Genomic DNA, 27,922 nt, shown 5'->3' on the forward strand with positions numbered 1-27,922 from the left:
AGATAACGTAATTTAAGTTTAGCATCTCTCTAAATCTCTCTTAAAGCACCATGCCAATAACAAAACCTGATATATGTTCCCGTTAATAAGTTTCATCAAGTGTGAAAACAAGTTTGTAGATAGCAGACAACAATCCTGGGTAAAAACTAAAATATTGTTTACTGACCACACATGGGGTCAATTACTTTGTGCACAATGTAATTGATTTAATAATGATAAAATCACAAATACTTATTTTTGTGTCGCCTCTACGGAGTAGTGGCTAAAAATATAGGGATCACTTCTCCGTCGTCTGTCTGTCCGTCTGTCCATCTGTCCGTCTGTCTGTCTGTCAATCCGTCCGTCACAAAACTTGTCCGGACTACTCCTCATAAACTACTGGTGCAATTTCATCCAAACTTTACAGGAATGATCAGTACCAAGTCTAGTTGTGCATATTGTCAGCATTTATCCGGTTCAATGATTTTTGTCAGAGTTATGGCCCTTAAATAATTTTTAATTTTAAAGTTTGTCCGGACTACTCTCTCTTATACCACTAATGCAATTTCAATGAAACTTTACAGGATTGATCTGTAGCTCAAGTCCTTGCGCATATTGCACGGGTTTTCCGGTTGAATGATTTTTGGCCGAGTTATGGCCCTTTGATAAAAGGTTTCTTTTTCTGTGTGTTGCCAGATACACAAAAAGCTTGTCCGGACTACTCCTCATAAACTACTGGTGCAATTTCATCCAAACTTTACAGAATGATCAGTACCAAGTCTAGTTGTGCATATTGTCAGCATTTTTCCGGTTCAATGATTTTTTGTTTTGAGTTATGGCCTTTAATAATTTTTATTTTTAAAGTTTGTCCAGACTACTTCTCTTATACCACTTTATGCAATTTCAATGAAACTTTACAGGATTGATCTGTAGCTCAAGTCCTTGCGCATATTGCACGGGTTTTCCGGTTGAATGATTTTTGGCCTAGTTATGGCCCTTTGATAAAAAGGTGTTTTTTTTCTGTGTGTTGCCAGATACGCAAAAGCTTGTCCGGACTACTCCTCATAAACTTCTGGTGCAATTTTATCCAAATTTTACAGGAATGATCAGTACAAAGTGGTTAGTCTAGTTGTGCACTGTCTGTCCGTCTGTCACAAAATTTGTCCCAACATGAAATTGGCCATCATGAGGCGACACATGTGATTACTGATCGCTCTTGTTTTGTAATGTAACTAATAAAAAAACCATTACTTTCAGAATATGATTGGCTTATTATTATTTTCTTTGAATTCCTAATCAGTTACAAATTATTTATCATTTAATGATTAACGTGTCGTTGCCCTGTCCTTTTTATGTTTGGGGTCCGCCTTGGCTCCTTGCCATTGGTTATTGTTGCTGGGTCATGTGGGGGTTGCGTTCATTGAACGCCGCCTTTCCTTGTTGATCTTGTTTTTCATATTTTAACTACAAATTACGTTTCAAAAATTGTTAAATAAGTATATACCTCATAATACGGCATAAACATTAACATTTTGCTCTAAAATTTCCATTTTCTCGTAATATATCATTTGGTTCTTCAAAATGTCTATGTATTTTAATATCCATTCCCTCGAGAATTTGCAAATCAAGCAACCAATTGAAATTGATATTTATTCATAATAATTTTATCCGAAGGGCCGAAAAGTTTGGATTGATGTCCAACTTTAGAATTTGCTCAGCCAGTATAATTCAATTAACAGTTTTAAAATTTTTTTATAAGTTTCGAACCCGGAATAATAAACTTCCAGCAGTAAATGGAAGCTGGAATAAAACTGAACTTCGCCCAGGAAAGTGCACTCTTTGTAACTGTATTGGTAGCATTGGTGATGAGAATTTCATTATCTGTCAGAATGTAAAGAGAAGCCTTCACTAAGTTAAAAGCATATAGATTTTAAATCTGTAATTAATACAGATACGAAACATTATGATAAATACAAGCAGTTTTGTATATTCGTTAGTGAAATTACAATAAAATTTGTTAATAGATAATGATGCAATCTGATGTACGTCTAAAATTAATACCATGGTGTGCTATAAAGACCTGTCGCATATATAAAAATATACTATGTTCATCCTGGAGTAAAATATTTTTAAAAGTAGAAATTAATTGAAATCTATGACATTCTGCCTAATATGTCTGATTTGAATTAAAGAATGTACAAACTGTATGCATTCCCTATTACTGGTCAAGTAAAGTTGGTCCTTTCTTAACAAAAGCCAGTTTTTTAATGGCACTAATTATTTATAATGAATATTATGCGTAGAGTCTAAAGCTTAAGATATCTACTTTGTGTGTAGTCAGTTAAACATGTTTATTCTATATTTACGGTAATCTTTTTTTTTAAAAAAAGATACTAGTTTATTTAAAAAAAATCAAATTCGAGCATTGTATATCTTTAACGTTTTTACAACAATTATTTAGTAAGGAAATCTTTAGATAATGTTAAATGGATTCATGATGGATTTCTATACCAAAAAATTGTATTGGTAACATTATTGCTATTTGATATACAAAATACAAAATGTCTCTCCTTCCATAGATTATTATGTAAAATATGTTACAGCTGACATTGTTATGTTATTCATAAATTGAGTATTGAAATAAACTTGTACTTCACTTCAGTGCTGTTATATTTTTCTCGTCCTCTGGGATCATTGATTCCAGCACTATTAAGTGTTGAGAATTGAGTACTGCTCAAGCCGGTGCTAGGGGGCGCAACGCAAGAGATGTTGCACTTATTCATTATCCCTCATGTACAGACTTAATCAAACAGAGTCTGCTTTTTTCATGTAGTTTTGTTGTGATTAATGCTTCCAAGGGATCACTTTGTTTCCAGATTTGTAAATTTGTAATAAAATAGTTGCTTTATGTGTGTTGAGATTCATGAATTATTGTCAACAATACTAGCACTTATAGGGGGATGGGGTGGCTACTGACAGTTTAGTTCATACAAATGATGTAAGTGTAATTAAAATCAATTATATTATACATAATTTTAATTGTAAGTTATTACTGTTCGATATCATGTAATTTATTTTTACTTAAACTGTAATTAATTGTAATTAATTACAATTTCCATAACCCCATGTTTGATACTGACACCGCAACTAGCTTTATTTACTTAGTTATTTGTGATTTAGTTATATTGCACGGAAATGTAGTGCCGTAGGATTAAAATTAATTTTTGATCAATTGTCGTGTTGTTAAAACTTAATTTTGATGAGTTGTCATAGTTTCAGTGTCGACGAATTGAGACATTCAACCAAATATTATGTTCGACAAACTGTCGTTTTCGACGAAATTTCGTGCACCGGTGATAACCATGCACTTACAGTGTCTTTGGTGATAGAATTAAATAGTTATTCTTTATATCAATTTTGTCAATTGTTATACTCAGAGTTTTGCTAAAGATTCTCATTATCAGATAATCCTTTTATAATCAGTTTACAAGAAAATATAAAAACGTCTTTGTTGAAACAGTACTTTATGTACCTATTATCGTCCGTGGCCGAGTGGTTAAGGTCATTGACTTCAATCCACTTGCCCCACACTTCTGTGCTAGTGTTGATCCGAATCTCGACTGGGACTTGTGATTATTTCATGTGAGGAAGCTATCAAAGCAGCTAGCTTAAGGAACGTCGGTGGTTCGACTCAGGTGCCCTTTCGTGTCTGAAATAATACACAGAAAAGCACCTGAGGTCTTCTTCAACTAGAAAAGCTGGAAATTTGGAGGATGTAGGAATCCCTGAATATAGAGCATCTAGTCGTCGCATTGTCTGTTCTTCAGTCCGTTACACTCTTTGTCTGGAGAATAACTTAAAATATATTAGATGAATTTGGTTAAAACTCCACAGCGTTAAGGTCGGTGAGAGGAAGTCTAGTGGTCAAGAGTCATACGTCTACCTCAATTATTTTTAATTATCTCCGTTCAGCTCATTTTTTTTGCCCGGGTATGACTTCTAAAATATAGATATTTCCCTGAACTTCACACAGTTTAAAAAAGTTTGATTTGCATTTAAAAAAAAACAAGAACAAAAACAATAAAATAATAATAATAAATAAATAAACTTACAAACATACGTTGTAGTGTTTGTATCATTATCTCTCCAATAATAATTTATAATGTTTGCCAGGATTTTTTTTAAAAGCTTTGAATAAAGACTGTTAATGTAAACTTTAAAATGTCATATTAGGCTTATCTTAAGTACTATTTCAAACTTTTTTTTTATTTCATTGAAGGAATGGCAGTGAAAAAATAACCTGAACATTATTAGTATCTACATTTTTTCTCCCTTTATATTAACATTTAATAGTTATTGATCGTATATTTCAATTAGTCTCTACACAGTGGACAAAGAACTATAATTTTACGTTGATTTCTTAATGACAAAATTATATTTTCCGATTTATCCTTTTACAGATTTGATATTATTTTTTTGTTTAAACAAAGTCGTTTTTTGAAGCGGAGCATGCAAAAAATATTTTTGTAGCCTGGTTCTAATGATTTTAGGTTTAAAATGAGATTCATTCACTTCAATTTGATGCCGCCAGCAATCATTCTCAACAGTATGAAGAGGTCTGATGACTTCAATTATGGTAGTAATAGCTTAAAAAATGATTTTAAGTACCTAATCCTACCCTAATAAACTAAAAGACAATTCAATAACCTTAGAAATATAACAGACATCAATCAATTAATAAAAACTGCATTATCAAAACTGTTATATGTTTTATATATCTCTCTACCATGACAAAAGTGACCACTTTGAACACTTTGACCACCTTACACTATACATTCACCAATAGATACAATTGCCATTGTTTCATCATTTAAATGTTTTTATATATAGTAACAACTTTCACTGAATTAATATTAAATTGGCCTTTTAGTTTATTCATTTCATGAGATAATAACAATCAATATGAACATCATAAATCTTCATTTTGCCACTTCAATGTCCATTGTTAAACTATTTTCAGACTAAAAGTAATTTTATCACTTTACTTTACAATGTATATCATTGTCTATTCTTTACTTTAATTTCTTGTTTTGAACACAAACCAGCAGTCGTCTTCAATCACATCATGAGTTTGTGAATTCCGAATATTTTCTCTAACGCGCTCATATTCTGTTTCCGGTTCTATATCGATAATCTTTACTTTGACTGACTGTGGAAGACATCCCAGCACGGACATAAAGTTCTCTAAACTTTCTGCAGACATTTCTATCACCGAAAACACGACTTGTTCAATATTCAACATGTCAGGTGATAGTAACAATGAATTTTTATCTAAATTGATCCACCTTAACGTCATATCAACTAATGATGCTGTTGTTACATCTAATTTTAACGTAGGTAACCACCCTAAACGTAACTTTTTTAGACTATCATGTTGAGACAAGTCCAAGTTCAAACTTTTACACTCATCGTCGTGTTCTTTACAGATTAAAATGTCCAATGTTAACTCTTTCAATGATGTGGTACTGGAGATAAAATTCAAAATTGTTTCCAGTATTTTGTGAGATAAAGTGAAACGTCCAATGTGTAAACATTGTAAATTTTGTAATCGCGCCAAATTTTCACTCATATTTTCGTCATTATTTGTCCATTTACCAGACAAAAAAGCGACGCAAAGTAAACTGGGAAACAATAAAAAAGTTATATCAGCTTCCGTTTTACTGTCACTATGATAGTACAGTTTCTGTATATGACTGAGATCTGTGAGAGAGAATAAATCGACAATTTCACGTAAACAGTTAGAAGTCTCGTCAGATTTTATATAAAGCGATTTTATGTTGGTCTTATTTTGTTTCGACAATCGTTGTAACTGCTCACTGTGTTCATTGCCCTCATCAATGAAGAAATCTTGTAAACATAATTGAAGGATTTCATTTTCAGGAATTTCTTTTAAACACGACATATACATGTTCTGTACGTTATGCAATGAGTGACTGTAACCTGTCGTAGTTCTATATTTGAATGTTTTCTCATCTTCATTCATAACAGACGGAAGATACTTTAAAATAGAACACATCAGGTCAACATTTATTGCACTTATAAAATCAAAAACTGTTGACATGTTCAGAATGTCGTGAACAGATTTACATCTTTCTAAAATTGTTTTCTTAGTGCCACTTTGAGAGCTTATAAATATGGCGGCAAAGAACTCTTGAACAGGTTTTTGAGAAAACGATACTTTAGTAATTTCTTTTGTTAAATTTTTAGCTTTGCTTTCTGACAATAATCCTGAGAGAAGGCTGGTATTCATGTCGTCTGGTTTAAGATATTTGTCAGCAACAAGTCTATCAAACACCAGCGTGTTTTCTCTTGTTTCATTAAACATTGTCTGATAAGCTAATTCTGATAGCGATGTTATAAGAGAGCTAAATGTTTTACAAAAGTGGTAATCACTGAAGTATGCTGGGATGTCAATAGCAGAAGATTCAGAAGATGGTTGAACTTCCGTGTGTTTTCTTGCCGTCCTTGTTAATAGAAATTCGACGATATTGGTATAAACTTCATGCTTTGAATTCCCTGTAGGTATCTCGTTACACCATAAGTATGCAATATAAACGAGGAGTAGTGGAACTGCTTGTATATGTTTTATGCAACGGTCACGTAAAGCTTTATTAAAGTCCCGTATTTTACCCTTCAATACATCCTCATCATGGACGCCGGCAATTTTTCTTATGGCATTTTCCTGTAGTACACGCGCGGCATCGTCATTTAGTTTAACCAACTCTACTGTCTTGGTTATATGACATGTTGTACTTTTTGAAGCCTCAAGCTTCCATGGACGAACAGTCGTAAGGATAACACAATTATGTTCTTGTACATACCGATGTGGAACAGTTTTTAACTTGCTACAGCCATTATCTGGGTGTGTCCATTCATCAAGACCGTCTAATATTATCAAGCATTTTTCTCTACGTAAAACTTCTTCTAGTGATACTGACGGAGGCAATTGGGCAATATTTTGCAGCTCAATCATTTGGTATATGCTACAAATATCGGTTGAATCTCTTAATAAAATCAAAAATAAGAACTCAAAGTTAGATAAACCTTTTAAATCCTCATCTTTAAAACAAGCATGGTTTTCGTCTTGGCAATGAACTTGACACCACGTGATTGCAAGATATTTTGACAAAACAGTTTTTCCAAAACCTTCCTCAGCCGTTAAATATATTTCTTGTTGACCTTCATTTCCAGTTGAAAATAGATCACTAAAAGATTTGACTCGTGTTCTATCCACTTCCTCGTTTATATAAGACTTCTGTTTAACAGCGACCATATCTGGCATCACATAAAACCCAGCTAGAGGTGTCTGTATTTCTTCAAGAAGCGGGGCCATGGGTATAACACTCAATTTATCTCTGTACAATTTAATCAGGCCAGCTTGAAGTTCTGAAAAAGAGTAGAGACAGTTGTTCAATAAAAATCTGTATCTTTTTGTATATATTGATTATAACCACTACTTTAACATTTCTATCATTATCAATATTACTTTAACATAAGCTTACAGTTACACTACTAACATTTATTTTGTATTTACAGCTAAAACTACCATTATTATCATTAATAATAACATAGTATCAACAGCTACCACTACAGTACAGCTTTAACAGCTAACACTTCCACTATTATCATTATCAATAACATAGTAGCAACAGCTACAACTACAGTACAGCTTCACCAGCTAACGCCACCACTATTTTTTATTATCAAAAACATTGTATCAACACCTACAACTATAGTTAAGTTTCAACAGCTAACACTTCCACTATTATCATTATCAATTACATAGTATCAACAGCTACAACTACAGTACAGCTTCACCAGCTAACGCTACCACTATTATCATTATCAATAACATAATATTTACAGCTACAACTACAGTACAGCTTCACCAGCTAACGCTACCACTATTATCATTATCAATAACATAGTATTAACAGCTACAACTACAGTACAGCTTCACCAGCTAACGCTACCACTATTATCATTATCAATAACATAGTATTAACAGCTACAACTACAGTACAGCTTTAATAGCAAAAACGACAACTATTATCATTATCAATAACATAGTATCAACAGCTTCAACTACTACAACAGCTACAACTACATTACAGTTTCAGCAGCTAACACATACAAGTTTATAATAATCAATAACATTGTATCAACAGGAACAACTACTATTTACATCAAAACTACTGTAATAACAGCTTACAGTAATAAAGTAGCAACAGCTACAACTAAAATTAATATCATTTCTATTTGTATCAACAGTTAACACATTATCATTATTACCATTATCTTTATAATTGTATCAACAGCTACAACTACTATTGCCATCAATACTACTGTATCTTCAGCTAACAACTGTAAGTATCAACAGCTACAACAAAAAATAATATCAAAACTATAGTTTCAACAGCTAACACTACAACTATTATCATTGTCAATATTATAGTATCAACAGCTTCAAATACATTTAACATCAATACTACAGTTTCACCAGCTCAGCTTACAGGTCGACTTTTAACGCTACTGTCATGATTATTACTGCAGTAAAAAACAGCTACCATAACCACTTATTTCAAGTAATATTTACTTACTTCAGCAATATTTACTTACCTTTCTTGAGATTATAATACTTTTGCTCGTCTTTGTGTATAGAAGAAGCATCTATATTACTTTTCTCTGTAAATAGATAGAAACACATGTAATCACTTTTATATTTTGATCATTTTCCTAAATGTGTTAGTCGTATAAAATTAATAGATAGACGGGCACTAGTATTATCTAGTAACAACAGCTAACGATGAACGAATAGTTTACAAATGATTATTGTCATAGATTCGTTTATTGTGGTCGATATTGACAAAGCATACGTACTTTGGTAATTTCTAATTACCTAATCGCCATTCTAGAAAGGTAAATAGCTAATATAGAGCCATGGCAAATATCAGTATAAGTTTTCGCATTTGCCTTTCGAATTAGATAATAATGTATCTATTAATTCATAATTACATTTGTTTCCATATTGCTTCGTTTGACTATTAGGATTTTTATTCTTTTTACGCCTATCTGTCAGAAATTTTTACCGGGTGTTTATTGTGCATATACAGTACATATTGATATATCAGTATATTTTTGGTATTACTTGATGAGAATAGATTTATCAAATAACAGACCTGCGCCTTGTTCTTTTTTAGCCCCATCGAAGTTTTCGGTCACTTCACTAAAATTTTCTTTTACTTCTGTCATTTCTGTAGCAATTTGTCAACATCTAATTCATGTACTTTGTACTTTCCCTTTTCTTCTTATGTCCTTTTGTTTTGAAATCGGCAATTGTTCGCTGAATATTCAAAGCTGGTGAACGTTGTCGGAGAATTAAATATCTAAAAAATAGAGAATAATAAAAATATTGGTTAAATTTATTTAGTTATTCATATATTTAGTTAAACATTTAATAAGCAAGGCCACTTGTTTGTTAATTTATTCTGTATTAAATGCAATATTTAAAAAGGTTTGATTAGATATGTAGATTTGAAGAAGTTGGCTGTTATCATATAATAAGAAGATATAAGAATTGTATGAATGAATACGAATTAAGAAAATATTGTTCATAAATACTTTCATGACAAGGGCTTTATTTTATTTTTATTTTTTTTTTGGACAGAAAATAAAACAGGGAAAACATTTATCACACGCACACACTCAACATTTACCACACGCTCGCACGCACGCACACTAACTGGCACAAAATAACAAGGCCCATTAGTGATGACATGTGTCGCCCCATGATAGCCTTAACTCCTCACAATTAAACTTGGTACTGATAATTCGTGTAAAGTATTAATGAAATTGCACTGGTATTTTTTAGTAGTCCGCACAAGCTTCTGTGTATCTTGCAATACACAAAAAAACACTTTTTTTTTGTTCAAGGGCCATAACTCCGCCAAAAATAATTCAACCGGAAAACCTGTGCAATATGCACAAGGACTTGAGCTACAGATCAATCCTGTAAAGTTTCATTGATATTGCATTAGTGGTATAAGAGGAGCAGTCCGGACAAACTTTAAAAACAAAAATTATTAAAGGGCCTTAACTCTGACAAAATTCATTGAACCGGAAAATGTTGACGATATGCACAACTTCAATTGGTACTGATCATCCCTGTAATGTTTGGATAAAATTGCACCAGTAGTTTATGAGAGGTAGTCCGGACAAGTTTTGTGACGGACGGACAGGTGGAAAAACGTCCGTTCCTACTGAGTTGACATTATGGGTTTTTTTCTTTGATCTCCTTTGATCTCTAAAACCCCATAAGCAACGTATTTGCACCCCATAAGCAACCTTTTTCCCCACAAGTACCGTCTGTACGGATTGAACATGGATATTCACCCCACATCGTCATTTCAGTGAGAGCGGACGAACGGACGGACGGACGGACAGACAGACAGACGACGGAGAAGTGATCCCTATATGTCGCCACTACTCCGTAGAGGCGACACAAAGATGATACATATCAACATTTAAGAAAATACTAAGCAAATAATATCAAAACGTTTATTACATAAAAAAAAATAAAAACAACTTTTATAACTAAATTCTATGTTTCCGTCCAGAATGATACAAATGCGGTTTTTAAATATATACATATATCAAGCATACATACTCTAAAAGCTTACTTATCCGTCATATGTGTATTATGTCATCGGAGATACTCTTTAAACATCTTCGGGACATCATATAACACATATTTTATCCAGTAAATACGTATTACTATATCTACATGTCAGAATAATATTTTTTCTACAGCGATGTGTAGTGTAAATGTCATGTTTCAGTGAACAGTTATTTTTAAAGCACTTGTATAAACTCTATACAGTCATGTAAAATCGTTAAGCTAGCAAATATTTTATGATCGAATTTACGTGTGTACTGTAGCATTTATTTTTTAGAGAAGAGAAAATTGTTGTGATAGGAGTTTTGTTGATTTGTCGAATTTGGTTGAATTTTATTGTGGTGATCTTAATTGATCAGGGTCTATCGGTTGTGTTTAGTTGTTTTAGTTGTTTGTTTTGTAAGATATGTTTGGTTGATGTTGATTGAGTTGTATTTGTAAAGATTCTTTTAGCTATTGCTTTGGTTTTGAAGATATCTGTAAATATTGGTTGTTTTGGAGTTGTTTTCTGATGTTTGATTTTGTGCATTGAATGTTTTTGGATTATACTGTATCGTAAGATCTTGTAACTGAATTTTTTATGGTATAATGCTCAAATAAAGATTTATCATTATTGTAAGTTCCAAAAAGCATAATTTGTAAAGATATTACCGGAAAGATAATTAGAAATTTATTTCCGATAAAGTTTTAGCCAACATTTTCAATGAGAAATGAGTGCATATATTTTAATGATTACTTATAATATGTATAAACATTTGCAGTAAATATCTTACATATTCTTGGATGTTTGTAATTTGTGTTAGAAGAATAATTATATACATATATAAAATTTCACTTACATCCTACATTACAACATACAGGATCTTTAAAGTTTTAAAATAGTTCATTTTTTATGTTTTTCTTTTTTGGCGATTTTAATGTTTTGTTTCATCAAAAGTTGTTTTGAGCTTGAGCTCGCCGGTTGTTTAGTATTGTTTCGTATAAAAGACGTATACATGAAAAGATATTTTGTATAAGTGGTTAATAAATTGTGCGTGCTTGATTTGGGTGTAAATAATAATCAGTGTTTGTTGTTTTAATGTACATAATGGATATGAGATAGAAAAAGATAAAATAAATACCTAGCAAATAATGTTAACTATACAATTACTTGCTAGTTATCCAACTGGAAATATTTCAAGTATAATTCAGGCGGTGCTGCTCTGCCTCCATATCTTTGAAATTGTTTATAGTTTTAATCGTTCCTGAGATTAAATAACATCAAAGCCAATAATTCTCCTGAAAATTATCTTTAAGTTGGAATGTTTTCTGGCAAAATAGTGTGCTTTAAATGATTTTTTAAAAACTTTGGTAGATCATTTCCAATAGATCAGTGTAAAAAAACTGTTGGGCTAACTTGATAAATTTGTGTTGTAGTGTTGTCTCTAGTGAAGAGAAGCGGTGACGTACTGTGTTTAAATTGTATGTCAACCGAAGAATTATTATATTCAGCAGGAAAGCACCATTTGTTGAATACTGTCTGTGCCACTGGTTCTTGTTGCTGGGTCGTTTGGGGGTTGCGTTCAATAAACGCCGCCTTTCCTTGTTGATCTTGTTTATCATATTTTGGGGAGACATTTGTTGTGATAGTTAGTTTAAATCAATGCGATTATAAGTTTATTTCAATGATAAAGATATAATATAGATATAGATTGTACTTTAATGAAGTTAGACATCAGTAATTTATAAAGCTCATAACCGTTGTCCAGTTGGAGATAGTTCATAAAAGCGTGCAAGTAATAGTTTATTAAGAATTTTTTACCTGTGCTCATTTGGTTGTTTTTATGAAATTTTTACTCGGTAGTTGAATATTGGGAAAAGATTTAGTAGGTTACTATTAATATAGTGTAGAACTGGTGCCCGGTAGGTGGCATTGTAATATAGAGATTAGAATTGGTTAAACAATTGTCGGTGCTACAGGGGTACACCATTCTATAATCTCTATATTACAATGCCACCTACAGGGCATCATGAACAATCAAACCGAGCCTGCAACATTTTCAATTTTGTCGTGTTGGGCTTTCTATAGGGATTTTTATTTTCTCTATTTTATCACTAAAGGTATACATAAGGAGAGATAAATTAATAGAAACCGACAAGGAAAGATTGCCAAAATTCGAAGAGTCAAAAGATGACATAGATGCCTATATGGAGCGTTTTGAAAGATTCTGCATTAGTCAAGGCTGGAAAAAAGATACATGGGCATTAAGCTTAAGCTCGTTAACAACGGGGAAGGGCCTTAATGTCTACACTAGCATGTCCCCTGAGCAAGCATCAGACTGCCGGGAATTAAAAACAGCAGTTCTGAATAGATAATGATGAACATACGAGGGTTTCAGAACTAAATTTAGAGCCAAGGAAAGACTGTCAACCAGTTTATTGCTCGGTTTTGATAGATACTTTACTAGATGGACAGAAATGGCCGACGTAACAGATGAATTGAAAGATCTAATTATTAGAGAGCAATTTGTCAAAAAATAGAGAAAAACAGAAAAACAAAGTTTGTTCAACAGAGATAGCTCTTTTTCAAGGAACGAAAGCCAAAGGATTGCAGAGATGTCATCACGTTGGGTAAACAATACTTAGAGGCGCATGGCGGTACAATTACCAATAGTAAAAGCTCAAAAGTTGTTCATATTTAAAATAAAGCAACAATTCGCCTAAATGAAAGTAATCCTTCGAAACCAGCACAGTACTATCACAGAGAAAACAGAAGAGTAATTTGCTGAGAGGGTCATGTTGCCAGAGTGTCGAGATCAGGCTATGAGAAGACATGAGGCTGCTGCAATGGCATATGACGAGCAAAATAGAAAAAAAAACTATAAAACAAATCGGGATCCTTCACCAAGGAACTGGCGTAGTAGGTCTTGAGAAAATAGACGTGATAGGAGATTAGATGGCAAGAAAGCATTGGGATTATGTATGTCCGTTTCATATATATGCTCTTATGATGGTTGCATCAAAGAGCGGGAACTTAAATTAGCCAATGGTTATTATGTGCCTGCCATTACTAACTAACAGCTGTACACTTGATTCATTAGAAGGTGAACGTCAATTAGATCTGAAACTAGGAAATGTTGGTAATCAAGATGTGAAAGTTCTAAGAGACACTGATTGCGAGTAAGCGGTAGTTAGAAAGAAGTTGGTCAAAGAAAATCAAATGCTGAAAATAGTGTCATGATAGCAATAGTTGGTCGGGCCAGGTTGGTGCCCACGGCAAAAATAGACATTGATACACCTTATTATAAGGGTGAAATAGAAGCTATGGTTTGAGAGTCAGCAATTTGTGACTTAGTTTTGGGCAATATTCAGGGTGTACATGTACTTGATAAGCCAAAGAGAAATTGGTTAGCCGAGAAGAAGTACAAACATGTATGTTTCATGTGAGCTCTGTAATTGTAAGGAGATTTGTTATATACATTTACTCCATTAAAAAGAGTTAGATTTCTTACATGAATATTTGCTTTTTTTCATATTTGTTGTAAACTTTTACTTTATTCACAGTGTTGTGTTGAAACAAATCAAAGTGGTTTTATCTTAGACTATTTTAGAGAGGAGTAAGTTACATAATTTAGATTATAAAGGCAAAAGTAGTCTATAAAACCTTTGTTTATTTAATATACTCCGATTTCCAAGATAATTAAGAACAACACTATCGACAAATTTATATCCATGTTTTGAATATCTTTACAAATACGAGACCAGTTCATATTTTTTGTACGAAAATTCCGAGTATTTTAGTGTAGTACAAGGGAGGTAATTTATTCAGTATGTTTGTTTAAATTACGTACGAGTGATCTTCCCTAACCAGTAAAGCTAACACCTACAATATTTTTCGGGCGTTTTTACCATTGATAAGTTGATACCCGTAAAGGAACATTATGTATCTGAAATACATATTTTTAATTCTGCTTAATAATGGTTTAATAATAGTTTAAAAACATGTTAGATGTTTAACCTTTTCCGTAATATAGACGTGTTTTGACGACTTTTTGTCCTCCCCCCTTTTTGAGGCCTCGAACACTGAAAAAAATGCCCTATTTTGGCCCGAAACACTGTTTTTCGTTTGAGAAATGTTGTTTAAAAAGTGACCACTTTTTCGACGCCACCCCCATCCAAATGTTACATCAGGGGGTGCCAGAAGGGGGATGTGCCCCCTTCTGTTTGGGGGAATTGAAGTGTGGGCGGCAGTCCCCCTCATCGCCAAGAAATTTTGGACATGTGACAGGCTAAAAATGGCCTCAGGTCGATCTTAGGGTAACTAGTAACCGACGCTGAAAAGCTTTTTACTCTATCTCAATTCATTGAGAAGTTGCAGCACTTTGAAAAAAAAACCAATGCAAAATAGTGATTTTTGGCGATTTTGAGACGTCTCCCGTTGTTATGGTAACAGGAAATTGATGATTGAGCATGCTGTTACGGAGGCTATGGTCTAGTCAACATTTGTGCCAAGTTTCGCTAGTATTGAAACATTTTTCATAGTTTCATAGGAGTTTGAACTTGTAACAGGAGGCTTATCAATGAAAACGGTCATGTTTCGCAATATGCTCATGGGGTAAAAGGTTAAAAGGCACGTATGATCGATATTTGATATGCAAGAAAAAAAGAAACAAACACCTGCGGGAATATCTAGCTCTCGGGAATCTGTTTAGCGGAAACTCGACAGAGCAATGTTACCGCCGTAAACAGTACTGTTACCCTCGAGCTAGATATTGCCTTCTGTACTAGTAGCCGTTGTAACGTCTTTGTTACTCTTAATTGTTATTTTAGCAACACCAGTTACAAAACACTGTTAGACAAATGGGCATCATATGCTTCATAGAAAATTCGAAGCATCAAATAAGGGAAAAAATACAAACAAAAACCCATTTGTTTCCATTAAGAGAGATAGTTACATGTAGGCCTACATTGTGATGGAAATATGTTCTTACTAATAGTTTCAGTTTTTTTGTAACTCATTTTTGTTTTAAAAAAAAATGATAAAATAAAATAAAATAAAAATGAAGATTCAATCTAAAAGAAAAAGCTATAGTTTTACGAAAAGATTTAAACTTTGATTTTTAAGAAAGCAATTTATCATTCTTTTTATTTTTTGAGAAATATAAAGAAATACCGAAAGAAGAAATAACATGTTGTCTTATCAATTGACGGGAATATTTATTTACCTGTTTTTGTCAGTTCACCCAGACATGATCTAGATATGGAAATATACCGTCCTATTTACTGGTCTTGACCACATTACGTTTAAAATGAGTTAATCGGTTAATATCAAAATAAAATAGATTGGCTAGTGTTAGACAGATCATGAATGTGCTAACAAGACCATGAACTTAATTTGACGTGTACATACAAAGTATAATCCAGTTAACAATAGATATATAGACACGCGTAAAACGGATTTAAAGCTTTAACATTTAAAAATAAGTGGGACGATATTACTTTTCAAGAGATCATGATGTCCATTAAAGTGGGTTAAACTGGAAATCATGATAAAAATTTCCAATGTTACCATGTAAGTAAGTTAAAATTAAGGACGGAAAAAAACCATGACAGGTTATTTTTGATAGATGAAATGGTGTATCCATGCAGGATTATTTACATACTGGATTCCGACCATCTGCAAGTGGAATTTTCCTTTTTACTTTTCATAGATTTGATTTGGTTATAATTTTTTTCTTTTACATAAGAACAGATTTAGCTTCATGACATTAGCAAGCTTTAGAAATGCTTGTATAATAATTTCAAAATCAAAATGTATTTTTCTACTCTTTTCATCGTTTTCGTTAATCTCAATTATACTTAGTCACCTCAGCCAAAGTTTATACTTCCGTTTTAAGTGTCAAGAGTGCGTATATATAATATGCACATTCACGACTTCTACACGACCTGAAGTCGACCCTACACGATGTTTTACGACTTCTTCTCGACGACAACCCGACCAATATATCATTGAAATTAAGTTTTGGCCACTTTTCTGAACTCAAGCTAGGATGTTATGAGGGCCCTTTTTTAGAAATGCGGAACCTTTAAATAATCTGCAATAACATTCTAATGAAAAATGTTTTCCCATTAATTTTTGGTAAGAAACAAATAGTACCATTCAGCTAACAATCCACATAAGCAAAATTATGGTTTCTACTTAAAATTTATGAAATCTGTATAAAAATGTTACCCTACCCCACCCATTTTTACCACGTGTCTGACCATTTTTCTACTTAGGGAGCCTAATTTGAAAAATTCTTAAAATTTAACCAAATGAGTGCCTGTTTTCAAAGTTTCCCTAAATTATTAAAAAGGTATATTGGTTGATCTTGTAAAATATGAAATACTTTTACCGTCTAGTTTTGATTATATCACACTTTGAAAATATCAGGTACCATATTTATTACTAGATTAAGCATAATTTAGCCAATAAATACCTATATAAATTAAAAAATCTAAATTAAACACTTTTTTCTTTCCAAATGGGACATGAGAGATACATAAATAATGTTAAAAGAAAAAAAGAAAGAAAAAAAAAAGTTGACCCTTCTGGGGATTGAACCCATGGCCCCTCATTTTCAATCTAGTTAACAGTAGTTCTAGCCTATTTGAATACTCTTCAAAGCGGAGGTAATGCAGGGTGCTAATACCTTATATCGACAAAAATTGAGCATTTTCAAATAATGATTTCAACACCATCGATGTTGTATAGAGAGCGTGGGACATATGTTTGCGAAAAAAATGAACATATCAATTAAAATGGGTTGGGAAATCCAAATCCGAGAGTGATTGGTTCCCTCTTGAACGAGTTTTGGCGACTTCCCACATGATACCTTTTGCGCTAGGCTTTGTGAATTCATTTCCTATGGTGGAAACTGATTAGATTCAATTAAACCAATGATTACAGTGTTAACATTCTACAGAAAATTCCAAATGATCAATTTATGCATGTGCTATAGCCTTATTTATCTCATTTTGAATATATATGTGTCATATGTTACAGTCCCGAGGGAACCCCGCCCATTGGGCGGTAACGAGACTTGCCGAGGGACGGATATTCCGATCTGAACAAAAACACTTGTCAGATATTTTTTCTTGCATATCCTTCAATGCTCTATCATATTTTAAATGCTTTTCACAATAAAACATTTTTCATAGAAATTAATGTCATTTAATATGTAGCTATTTCCTTACGCGACTTATCCGGCACCCCATCCCCCCCCCCCTTCGTGTCAGATGAAAGTTTCCAGCATGGGTAAAACTAACGGAAATACCAATCTGATCTGCAAGAAAGCTAAATTAGCTTTTGTCTTCCTTACCTACTTAACACATTTTAAGAAAGATTGAATGCGAAAAAAATTTAAAATGTAATGAAATAACCTTAAAATATTTTTAAGAAATTATGTCCCTGTTAAGAAATTGTTAAACTAATAGTCAAATAAAGTACACAGGAGGGCAATGTTGGTCGGTGTGAACGACAGACGCAGTATCGATGCTCATCATGCAAAGCTTTACATTTAGGCTGTTGAGGTTGAATGGGGGGGGGGAGAAGGGCGGGGTCGGGAGAACAACAGTCCATTTACTAAATATACTGGCCTCTTTCACATTTTCCCTCAGTATACATGTTCTAAACCATAATTAAGTCCGCCTTAATGGGTTTACCATCACGAGTAAATGTTTTAATCAGTAGAGCAGCAAAGCAGTATTATGACGGTCCAAGGTTCAAGTTTTGTTCAGAAAATGACCAATCTCTACCTCTTGCAGTTAGGAACTTGAATAGTAGATCTAAGACGCCGTAAATAATGTAGAAACAGATTGTGAAGGGAATTTTTAAACACAACACATGAGACAGATATTGATAATTTATTTATTATTTTTTGTTAACAGTAACAATATTAATGTAAAACAAGCATATTTGTTCTTTTAATAAGGTAAAATTAAGTTTATATATAAACCAAACTGAAACACAGAAATTAAACAGCATTGCATTTACAAATTAACAAAATTTTTACACATATCCACACATATGAGAAAAGTTTATATCTAAAAGTAACATTTCAAACATATATGCATACAAACACTTAAAAACAATAGAGAATTGCGAATCATGAAATTACAATTTTTCTTCTATTTTCACACATCACATTGTTTTTTTTTTCTCACAAATTTTATATCATTTGAAGAAGTTCTATACCAGTAACATGTGTGCAAAACTTTAGCACTTTGGCTTCTTTTTTTTCCAGAATATTTATTTTTATTATGCAAACTGACCTTAAAATTGTAAAGTGTTTAAACCATGTTATCTGAAATCGGGGAAAGAATCGCACTTATTTTTGATATCCAATTAACACCTAGTTTTATTTATTCATTATATTTTTATTGTTTTTTCCCCCAAATTTTAATGTCCCAGATGATCTATGTAAGACTTCCAAATTTTATGTTTTTTTTAGACTTTTTGACCTCAGTGAAGCTCCCTATAGCATTTGCATGATTCTGCTGAATAACAGCATGCAAACACTCTGTAATAATTTAGATTTCTGTTCCCGTACAGTTAAATAATGTATCTGAATTTTTTAGCATCCTTTCGAAAAACGGTTGATATACAAGTTTTCAGTATGAAATACATGTTTTACGATTTAATGGAAGAAAAGTACAGGAACAATCATTATATATGATTACTTATGATTGATGTTGTTGTTTTATTATTACCGACTTGCAGATTTCACGTTTCTTTCGCTATACGGTAGACAAACTCATTGACTTTGAGTCAAATACGACTTTAATTTCTACAACATGCTCAGTAGTTACTATGCTGAACTTTTCAGCTCTTTAGCACATTTTTCATACTACAATGAAATTCAATAATAACATTAGTAATTAAATTTTTGCTATTTTGTTTTGTTTGTCATCATAAGTGACCCCTCATTACAAGTACCACTAAAGAATTCATTAAAGTTGAATACTTTCAGCTTCATAAACATATCACTAAAAAGTCGCTTCCAATTGACGAGGAATGTAAAATGTGTAAAAATTGAGAATTATAATGTAACATTGAGTTAGCGTAAAATCTATAGTGAGCCGACTTGAACTATTTGTAAATATGTATGATCTTAGGTGTCTGGTAGTTTCTTTTGTAGGTTACGTTGGCAAACAATGATAAACATAGTATATATGATAATATTTACCAATAAAAATCGATTACTGTATCAGTAAGATGACGACAATATTTTTCATGACGTCCAAAATTGTCAATATTCCATGGTGAAAATTCCTGAATTCTGAAAGTTTACCTTGAAGGTTAATATCATAGAGGTCAAAGTAATAAAAGCAAGATATGAGATAAGCGATTGCACTTTGCGTCTAAGTAATACGACTAATAACTATCATTGGTTTATTATTGCCCCATCCCATTATAAATCACGGCCTAGTCTATCTATTTCCTGCACCAGGAAATCCATATCTTTTGTTTTTGTGTCACAATTAGTGAGGACCATTCTGAAAAAGTTGATGAGATCTCCGTCAGGGTTATATCCGATCATCATTGAGCCACACTGCATCATACCAGCCTTGATTGCTGGGGCAACCTGTTGTAAAATACATCAAAAATATGATTTAAAAAACTGTTTATAACAATAGCGATTGCTGACCGCGTGGGCTCAAACCGTAAGTGCCAAACTATTGTTTCCATGACCAATAAACTTTTTATTCATTTCTTAGTACTGGTTGGTTCCAGGAACGGATTCGAGAGTTTTCCAATTACAACACAATCGAACTAAATTGAATTTGTACAAACTAAACACTTTATAACATAAACGTTCACCTTCAGGTGTATGATATAATGTTTTTATAGCATTTACAAATCTTGTTCATCATTCTACTTTTAAAGATTTCATAATGTAAATCATCGCCTATCCTTTACAGTCATCCACACGTTAATGAAGGTGGTATAAAAAGTATTTAACGTAGATCACAAACCTTAGCAAGTTTATCCCACCATTCTTCTGACTCCTCTTGACCTCTTAAGCTTGGTGGTATATACCAGAAACATACATTAGTACACTCTGGTTCCTGTATAAGTCTGAATCCCTCTTTCTGCTTCAACAGGTCCGCTAAATATCTGTGTAATATCACACAAAGAAATGATCAAAACTTATTCTTAAACTAATTTTATCTTTATCAAGTATCAGTTTTAACTATACTGTTATTTAAAGATTTTCAAAAAGAATCATTTATATAATAGAGCATGTCCCTTTTGTCAAATAAAAAGTGTAATCAAGAGTAAGTAATTTTCACATTTACACAAAATATGATGTGTTCTTTATTCATTTAAACATAAATGATCAGTGTTTTTATGACAACATATATATGTATGTCTACAAAAATTGGATGAGTGTTGTTTATGTCTACATTTTGTATGTTTACAGATGAGGGCCTTATGTCTACCTATATTGGATAATTGTTTTATGTCCACATATAAAGGATGAGTGTTTTTATTCCTACGTATATAAGATGAGTGTCTTCTGCCTACATATTATATAGGATTAGTGTTTTATGTCTAAATAATAAGGATGAGTGTCTTATATCTACATATATATGATGATTTTTTATGTCAACAGATATTGGATGAGTGTCATATATCTACATATATATGATCAGATTCTTTATGTCTACAGATATTGCATTAGTTTGTTTATGTCTACATATATCGGATGGGTGTTTTACCTAGACAACATAAACAGGTGATCTATCCGATTTTCCATACCACTATCACCTTCCTTCTTCCATAACATCCACAGTTTAAACACATCAACTTTTCTACCACATTGTACAGATTTATCACCAGTGTCAAATGAGACATCATAGTGCTTGTCTGGTTGAAACAAATAACCTGCGTTAGCGCTGTGGCATTCTTTTATTATATCCTTGAAGTAAATAAATGTAAATAATAAGTTTTCATATCTTATTCAAAAGTCAGATTAAAGATTTAGTTATATCATTTACTATAGAAATACAGATTTATTAATAAACAACTTTTTCGCAACTATTGTTTATGCTGGTTTAAATGTAAATGATTAATCGGAAAATCCAAGTAGTGCATGTATTTCCTAACGTGTAACATAATTATGCATACATATATTACATGTACTTCCAAAATTATTTTCAAGAAGTTACCTTGTGCTTTGTAAGAAATATAGAGCATTGCTGGGGGACACCCATCATCTTATGTGCGTTCCATATCATTGAATCAGCTCTGTAAAACAAATGAATTTCTCATGAAAACCAACAAAAAAAAGATAAAAACAAACTTTAAGCGTATTTCGTATTTAAAATTCTTTTATGCCGAATGCTTTAGTAAGTTAAAATATTTAAACGGCTACCATTGCCCTCACTTAAGCAAGGATATTTCAGAACAACCTAACGTGAAAACTAAAGGCAAGCTAAATTTATTCTACACATCAAAATACTATACTTGCTTTTCAATTCCCTTTACAAGATACTTGTATTCGGTAGAAATTGCTGCACTTCCGCCCCACGCGCCGTCCACGTGAAGCCAGAGGCCATGCTTTTTACAGATATCTGATATCTCATCGATAGGGTCATAAGCTCCTAAAACTGTTGTCCCTGCTGTAGCATTTACAAAGAATGGCTCGTAACCCTGAAATATATGCATTGCTTCTTATGTACCTAATTTGACATAACATTATATTTTGTTTGTTACTATACTGTACAGTTCACGCCTTGGAAATAGTGTTTTATGTTTTTATGAATGTAGATATTATAGCGCATGATGTTAAATTAAACATGAAATAATTCAAAATTTCCGATATGTTCAATACAACCAGAATAGAGAATATAAAATACTGATATTGAATAAATGTAAGCTATACACGTGTGGTGTTATTTAGAACCTGAAATTAATTAGTTTGACAGTGTGTAATGATATGACAGTATAGAAATGTTGAAAAGTTCTTTAATATCATGAATTACCACTCTATTCGCTAGAGCTTCATGTATGTATACAAAAATTACCTTTTCTTTGGCCGCGTTTATCTCTCGATCTAGTTCTTCTGGTATCATTTTACCAATTTTGTCCGACTTTACATAGATGATATTGTTTATACCGATACCCATCAAAGCTGCACTCTTCGTCACCGAATAATGACACTGTCCGTAAAAGATACAACAATAGGGATAATTTATAATTTTCACACCATAATTTTGACACACGAAAAAACAATATGTACAATATATACAAACTCCCTTAACAAAAACAAATCTGCAGATTTGATAGAATGTGAAAACGACATTTTAAATAAAAAAAATATATGTATTCTTATTTAATTATCTTCTTCACAGCAATTGACGAAAAGAAAATTAAAGACTAGATATGTAATATAAGACAATATAATATCGGGGGAAAGGTGCCTCATATGTAGCTTCGTTCTTGGGTTCCATATGAGGTCATGAGTAAGTAGAACAACTTTTAAGCAGTAAAATTAATCTTAGACTTTCTTAGTTCATAATATTTTAACCAACTTCAACTTGGAAGAGAAAACAGACTAGAAGACAACCTTTTCAGACGTGAACACACAAATAGGTTTCTTGACAGCATATAACCCGTCAGTTTTGATCTCTGGAAATCTCGCATAACGTGCAATGTTCATTCCATACATGTTTCCCATTGATCCTCCTTCAAGTAAAAAGTACTTTGTTTAATTCAATATAAACAGCTATTTAGTTTAATCAGTAAGATATAGGTTTTCAAAATCACCCGTTTTTAAACTTACCAGAGTTTTACCAGTTTCCATAAAATTGTAATAGAGCTAGAGAACTAACATGAAATGCACACGCCTATGTCTCGCACCTGTTTCATTTCCAGTGAAATATATTCTATATAATTATACTAAAGTGAAGTATAAATATTGTTAGTATTTAAGTTAAATTCAAGTACCCAAAAGAAAGCGACCGGTAAACATTCAGTTAACAAATGCACACTTCGTTCCAAACTCTTAATTATTAGACGTTCGACCTAATAAATGAAAAAATTTCGTGTCTATATGATTAAGAAGGGCATTTCTTTGAAAATTGGAGCAATTTTATTGGTCGACAAATGATGATGGACACTAAGTATTTTACCTGGTACAAAGATAGCATCACCACCGTCAAATCCAACGTAATGTAACATTTTACTGTATATTTCTTCCTCCATCAAAGTAAAGACTGGAGCTACCTCGTATGTATATATACTAGGATTTAAGGCATCTGTCAGCCAGTTACCCGCTAGTGAATACTGATTCATACCACCATATAACTGATTAAAGAACCGTGGATTTGCTGAAATTACACGCATTATACTAAATTTATAATAACTACAAACACACACAAAATAGAAAAAAAATTAAAATAATTAATAAAGGTTAAAATGCATACACATTAGCACATGAAAGATGGAAAAGGAAATAAGAGCTCACATTATAAATTTGATTTATATATATTTGTGCCCGTGGAAGTTTCAAAAATTTGTTAAGACTTTAAACATTTCCACATGTACATTAATACACGATCACAAATTACAATGTTAAATCGGATAAAAATTGCGTTTCATATGTTACTTACATGTTTTGACACTGTATTGTATAACATCTTTACACATGTTCAACAGGCTGTCTTCACTTGCTGGTTCTTTGGAGATCTTCAATTCCTTCAGCATTGTCCGCAATTTCTCCGGTTGATGAAAGTTACAAACACGCCTGAAATGAAATACCAGACAACACATTAGACACGTTATGATAAATATTTCCACGTAAGATGAAACATACAAGTTGATTATTTAATAAAGTTAAAATCTAACCTTTTTTAAGTTCTTTACCGTACGGAAAAAATAAAAACATTATTAAAATTATAAACTACAGGTTATTTACAGAGAGTATGGACTTTTAGAGACTATGAAAAACGTAAAGAGTTGATCACTTTGCAATATTTAGAATGAAGAATATTACAATGGCTAACATTTAGAGATAAAAAAAAAACACGCAACCTTTACAGATGATGAAATTGGCGAACATTTAGAGATGAAGAACACGGGATATCTAAGCTGTACAGGATGAAGGATGAAGACCATGGAAAAGAATTAAAGATAAAAACTATGATAACAGAGATAAAGAATGTGACCATATTTGGAAACAATTAGAAATCATGACTATGGGAAATTCAAAGATGGAGGCTAAGGAATACATTTAGAGAAAATGCATAAGAAAAATGTATATATAAACATATTTTTTGTCCAATGAAATTCAACATTATAAATGTACCTCATAATTCGATAAAATGAGGATGAGCTATCAACACTGTGAAAATCCAAAGTGATGATATTTAGAAAGCGAATTGGTTTGAGTTTGTTCGTTTGATTGGTTTTTACGTCACACCGGCACAGTATAGATCATGTGACGACGTTCCAGCTTTACTGGTGGAGGAAGTCCTCAGGTGCCCTTCCGTGAATTATTTCAGGCACGAACGGGCACCTGAGTAGAACCACCGACATTCCTTAAGCTAGCTGGATAGCTTCCTCACATGAAAGAATCCAAAGTAACTGTCGGGATTCGAACCCACGACCCCACAGACGCCCCCTAAATTGTTTTGAGAGCAACTGAAACACAGACTTACAGAGTCATTCAATTTGAAACAGTGACGGACTTTACTGACCGATTTTATTTATTTATTTATTTATTTATTTATTTATTTATTTATTTATTTATTTATTTATTTATTTATTTATTTATTTATTTATTTATTTATTTATTTATTTATTTATTTATTTATTTATATTTATTTATTTATTGTAAATGAGAGCTCCTTATTCATGTGTCTAGTTCATTTATCAATCATTTTTCCCTAGAACTGATATTTGTAAATCATTATTTCTTTCAAGTATATATATATATGCCAAGTCCAAACTAAAACTGTTTGTTCTGTTCTGTTCCGACTGAACACCAATGGAATTTTACTGAATTTTATTTTTAACTAGAGCCGTTCGTTATCCATTTATACTTTACCTGTGACTTAATAAGCTTAAGATTGGATTATTTTATTTTAGGAAAATGAATAAAAATTTCCAAATTTAACCTTTGTTATTTTCCGCTTTCGTAATCTCAACGAATGCAATAAATATTGGTAATTGGTTATATCGCTGACAAGGAAATATTCTATTAAATTCTAGAAAACAAATTGTAAATTTGATCTAATCTAACAAGGAAATTGACTATAATTTATACCAAAAAAAAGATGAGAAAAAAACAACAACAAAAAACATAACGATTTTTCATTCATTCATTCATTCATTCATTCATTCATTCATTCATTCATTCATTCATTCATTCATTCATTCATTCATTCTTCTGTCCGTCCGTCCGTCCGTCCATTCGTTTTCCTTTCATCTTTGCTAATCTACCGCTTCCCAAAACGTCGATAATAAATATTTATTTGGAATAATTCCTCAATTTTTATCTCGTAAACAGGTACATACTAAGGTGTTATTTGATAACGTGGAGTAATGTACCTTATCTATTAGAATATAAAGTATCAACAAAATGCACAAATATAATTTAGCTTTAAGAAAGTACATTTACAATGCATTTATAATAACGTTTTAACAAGTGAATTGACCTGTAAATTAATGAATTACGTTTATAGTAAAGAAAATATATTTAGTACACACCACGGAAGAATTATACAAGTTGCTGGCAAGTGTGAGATACATGATCCGATATTTCATATATTTATATAGCAGATAATAAAATATTTAAGAACAAATATTATTATATATTCATCAGCTAAATTGTCATTCAAAATCACATAGAACTTTATAAACATTTTCTTTTCAAGCAGAATTTTGTAAGAAAATACATTACAAATGATGCATTTATATTGTATTTATCAATATTTGAAATACTAATGGACAATGTGCCCATTGTAGATCTATCTACTTGAAAGGGTATAAAGGTATATCTTATGAAAGATTTTTGTGAGCTCTTATAAACGGTATGGGTATGTTTATTTTTCTATAATCTTGCAGTCGTTCCAGAAAAAGTTGTTACATATATAGTATGTCTCTGTCATTCAACACACACAGTAATAATATTAGAGAGTTCCGGAACGAAATTAAATGCTGCTATTTTTTATTTCAAAATTACCGTTTACCAATGATTTGGTGCACGCGCCATTTTCACTAAAGGATTAATACAAACATTTGAGGCGCGTCATGACAAAACCAACATAATGGGTTTGCGACCAGCATGGATCCAGACAAGCCTGCGCATCCGCGCAGTCTGATCAGGATCCATGCTGTTCGCTATCAGTTTCTCTACTTATCATAGGGTTTGTAAGCGAACAGCATGGATCCTGTCTGGATCCATGCTGGTCGCAAACGTATAACGTTGGTTTTGTCATGACACCGCTCATATTTCTTTCTTACAGGTAATTATTTTAGCATTTTCTTTTCCAAATTCAAATGACATTTTTAAACAACAGGCTGCATTCATTGCAATTGTGAATATTTATACCGTTGCCGACATCTTGGTATATTTTCTCAATATTAATTCTCGTGACATATTTTGACTTAACTTAAAGCATGCAGCCTTAAAGAGAGTTCAAACAAAATATTGCCATAAAATAGACAAGAATCAAGCTTGTGTAAACAGTTAAGCTACTTACGTTTTTCTATCCATCGCCCCAATTAAAGCATCTTTTATCACAACATCTGTCACCTTTCTTAGAAACTGCAGATCATCTTTACCAGGAGTAGTTTCGTCACGAGTATGTGTGCCATTTTCAACAGGTTTCTCACATATCCCGTTGACTATATCATCAGAAAAATTACCGTTGATGGCATTTTTCAGCTTTAACGTATCAAAACCATTTAATTCATTACAAATTGTTCCATTTGTTGAAGCCATCTTAATATGTACTGCCATGTTTTTTTGTTTGTTTTGTTTTAATTTAAATAATTTCTTGTTGTAGTTTCTTTTGAGCGTGTCAGTTACTACCATGTAATGTCGATATAGGAATTATGGAGTTAATTTGACAATGACTTTCTTTTATAGATAGATGCCGTGTAGCTATGGTAGTAAAAAATAGAACTATAGGACATTGCAGAAGTCCGAACAAAGACGACACGTGTCGTTTTATGGG

The 27,922-nt window shown here is 32.3% G+C and overlaps 2 protein-coding genes across 3 annotated transcripts; both read right to left on the reverse strand.

Annotated features, from left to right (window-relative positions):
* Nucleotides 1-4,406: 4,406 nt before the first annotated feature.
* LOC132754048 (uncharacterized) lies at nucleotides 4,407-10,929 on the reverse strand. Of its 2 annotated transcripts, none has more exons than XM_060744634.1 (4): nucleotides 10,719-10,929; nucleotides 9,219-9,425; nucleotides 8,659-8,724; nucleotides 4,407-7,425 (listed from the first exon to the last, which is right to left on the reverse strand). In XM_060744634.1, exons 2-4 carry the CDS (start codon nucleotides 9,289-9,291, stop codon nucleotides 5,057-5,059), a joined length of 2,508 nt encoding a protein of 835 aa, XP_060600617.1. In that variant the 5' UTR covers nucleotides 9,292-9,425; nucleotides 10,719-10,929; the 3' UTR covers nucleotides 4,407-5,056. The 2 variants fall into 2 exon arrangements, with proteins under 2 accessions (XP_060600617.1, XP_060600616.1); XM_060744633.1 differs by having other exon boundaries at nucleotides 10,706-10,929.
* An 8,881-nt stretch (nucleotides 10,930-19,810) lies between these two features.
* On the reverse strand, nucleotides 19,811-27,919 carry LOC132754052 (cysteine sulfinic acid decarboxylase-like). Its single transcript, XM_060744639.1, has 10 exons — nucleotides 27,446-27,919; nucleotides 24,353-24,486; nucleotides 23,873-24,070; nucleotides 23,308-23,426; nucleotides 22,766-22,900; nucleotides 22,210-22,391; nucleotides 21,908-21,986; nucleotides 21,458-21,657; nucleotides 20,711-20,852; nucleotides 19,811-20,319 (listed from the first exon to the last, which is right to left on the reverse strand). The coding sequence occupies exons 1-10, from the start codon at nucleotides 27,778-27,780 to the stop codon at nucleotides 20,146-20,148; spliced, it is 1,698 nt and encodes a 565-aa protein (XP_060600622.1). The 5' UTR covers nucleotides 27,781-27,919; the 3' UTR covers nucleotides 19,811-20,145.
* Between the last annotated feature and the right edge of the window lie 3 nt (nucleotides 27,920-27,922).

Source organism: Ruditapes philippinarum, unplaced genomic scaffold (genome assembly GCF_026571515.1).
Source record: "Ruditapes philippinarum isolate M1 unplaced genomic scaffold, ASM2657151v2 ctg161_1_1_1_1, whole genome shotgun sequence".
Taxonomy (NCBI): Eukaryota; Metazoa; Mollusca; class Bivalvia; order Venerida; family Veneridae; genus Ruditapes; species Ruditapes philippinarum.

What these genes read in the sequence shown, in the direction of transcription:
- LOC132754052 (XM_060744639.1), bottom strand. Translation starts at nt 27,780, where the DNA reads ATGGTAGTAACTGACACGCTCAAAAGAAACTACAACAAGAAATTATTT. An exon ending in ACAATACAGTGTCAAAACAT is followed by an intron (nt 24,071 to 24,352) that starts GTAAGTAACATA and finishes GTGTAATTTCAG; the next exon opens with CAAATCCACGGTTCTTTAAT. An exon ending in CTTGTAAAGGGAATTGAAAA is followed by an intron (nt 21,987 to 22,209) that starts GCAAGTATAGTA and finishes TTTGTTTTACAG; the next exon opens with AGCTGATTCAATGATATGGA.
- LOC132754048 (XM_060744634.1), bottom strand. Translation starts at nt 9,291, where the DNA reads ATGACAGAAGTAAAAGAAAATTTTAGTGAAGTGACCGAAAACTTCGAT. An exon ending in TAAAAAAGAACAAGGCGCAG is followed by an intron (nt 8,725 to 9,218) that starts GTCTGTTATTTG and finishes ATCTATTTACAG; the next exon opens with AGAAAAGTAATATAGATGCT. An exon ending in GTATTATAATCTCAAGAAAG is followed by an intron (nt 7,426 to 8,658) that starts GTAAGTAAATAT and finishes ACTCTTTTTCAG; the next exon opens with AACTTCAAGCTGGCCTGATT.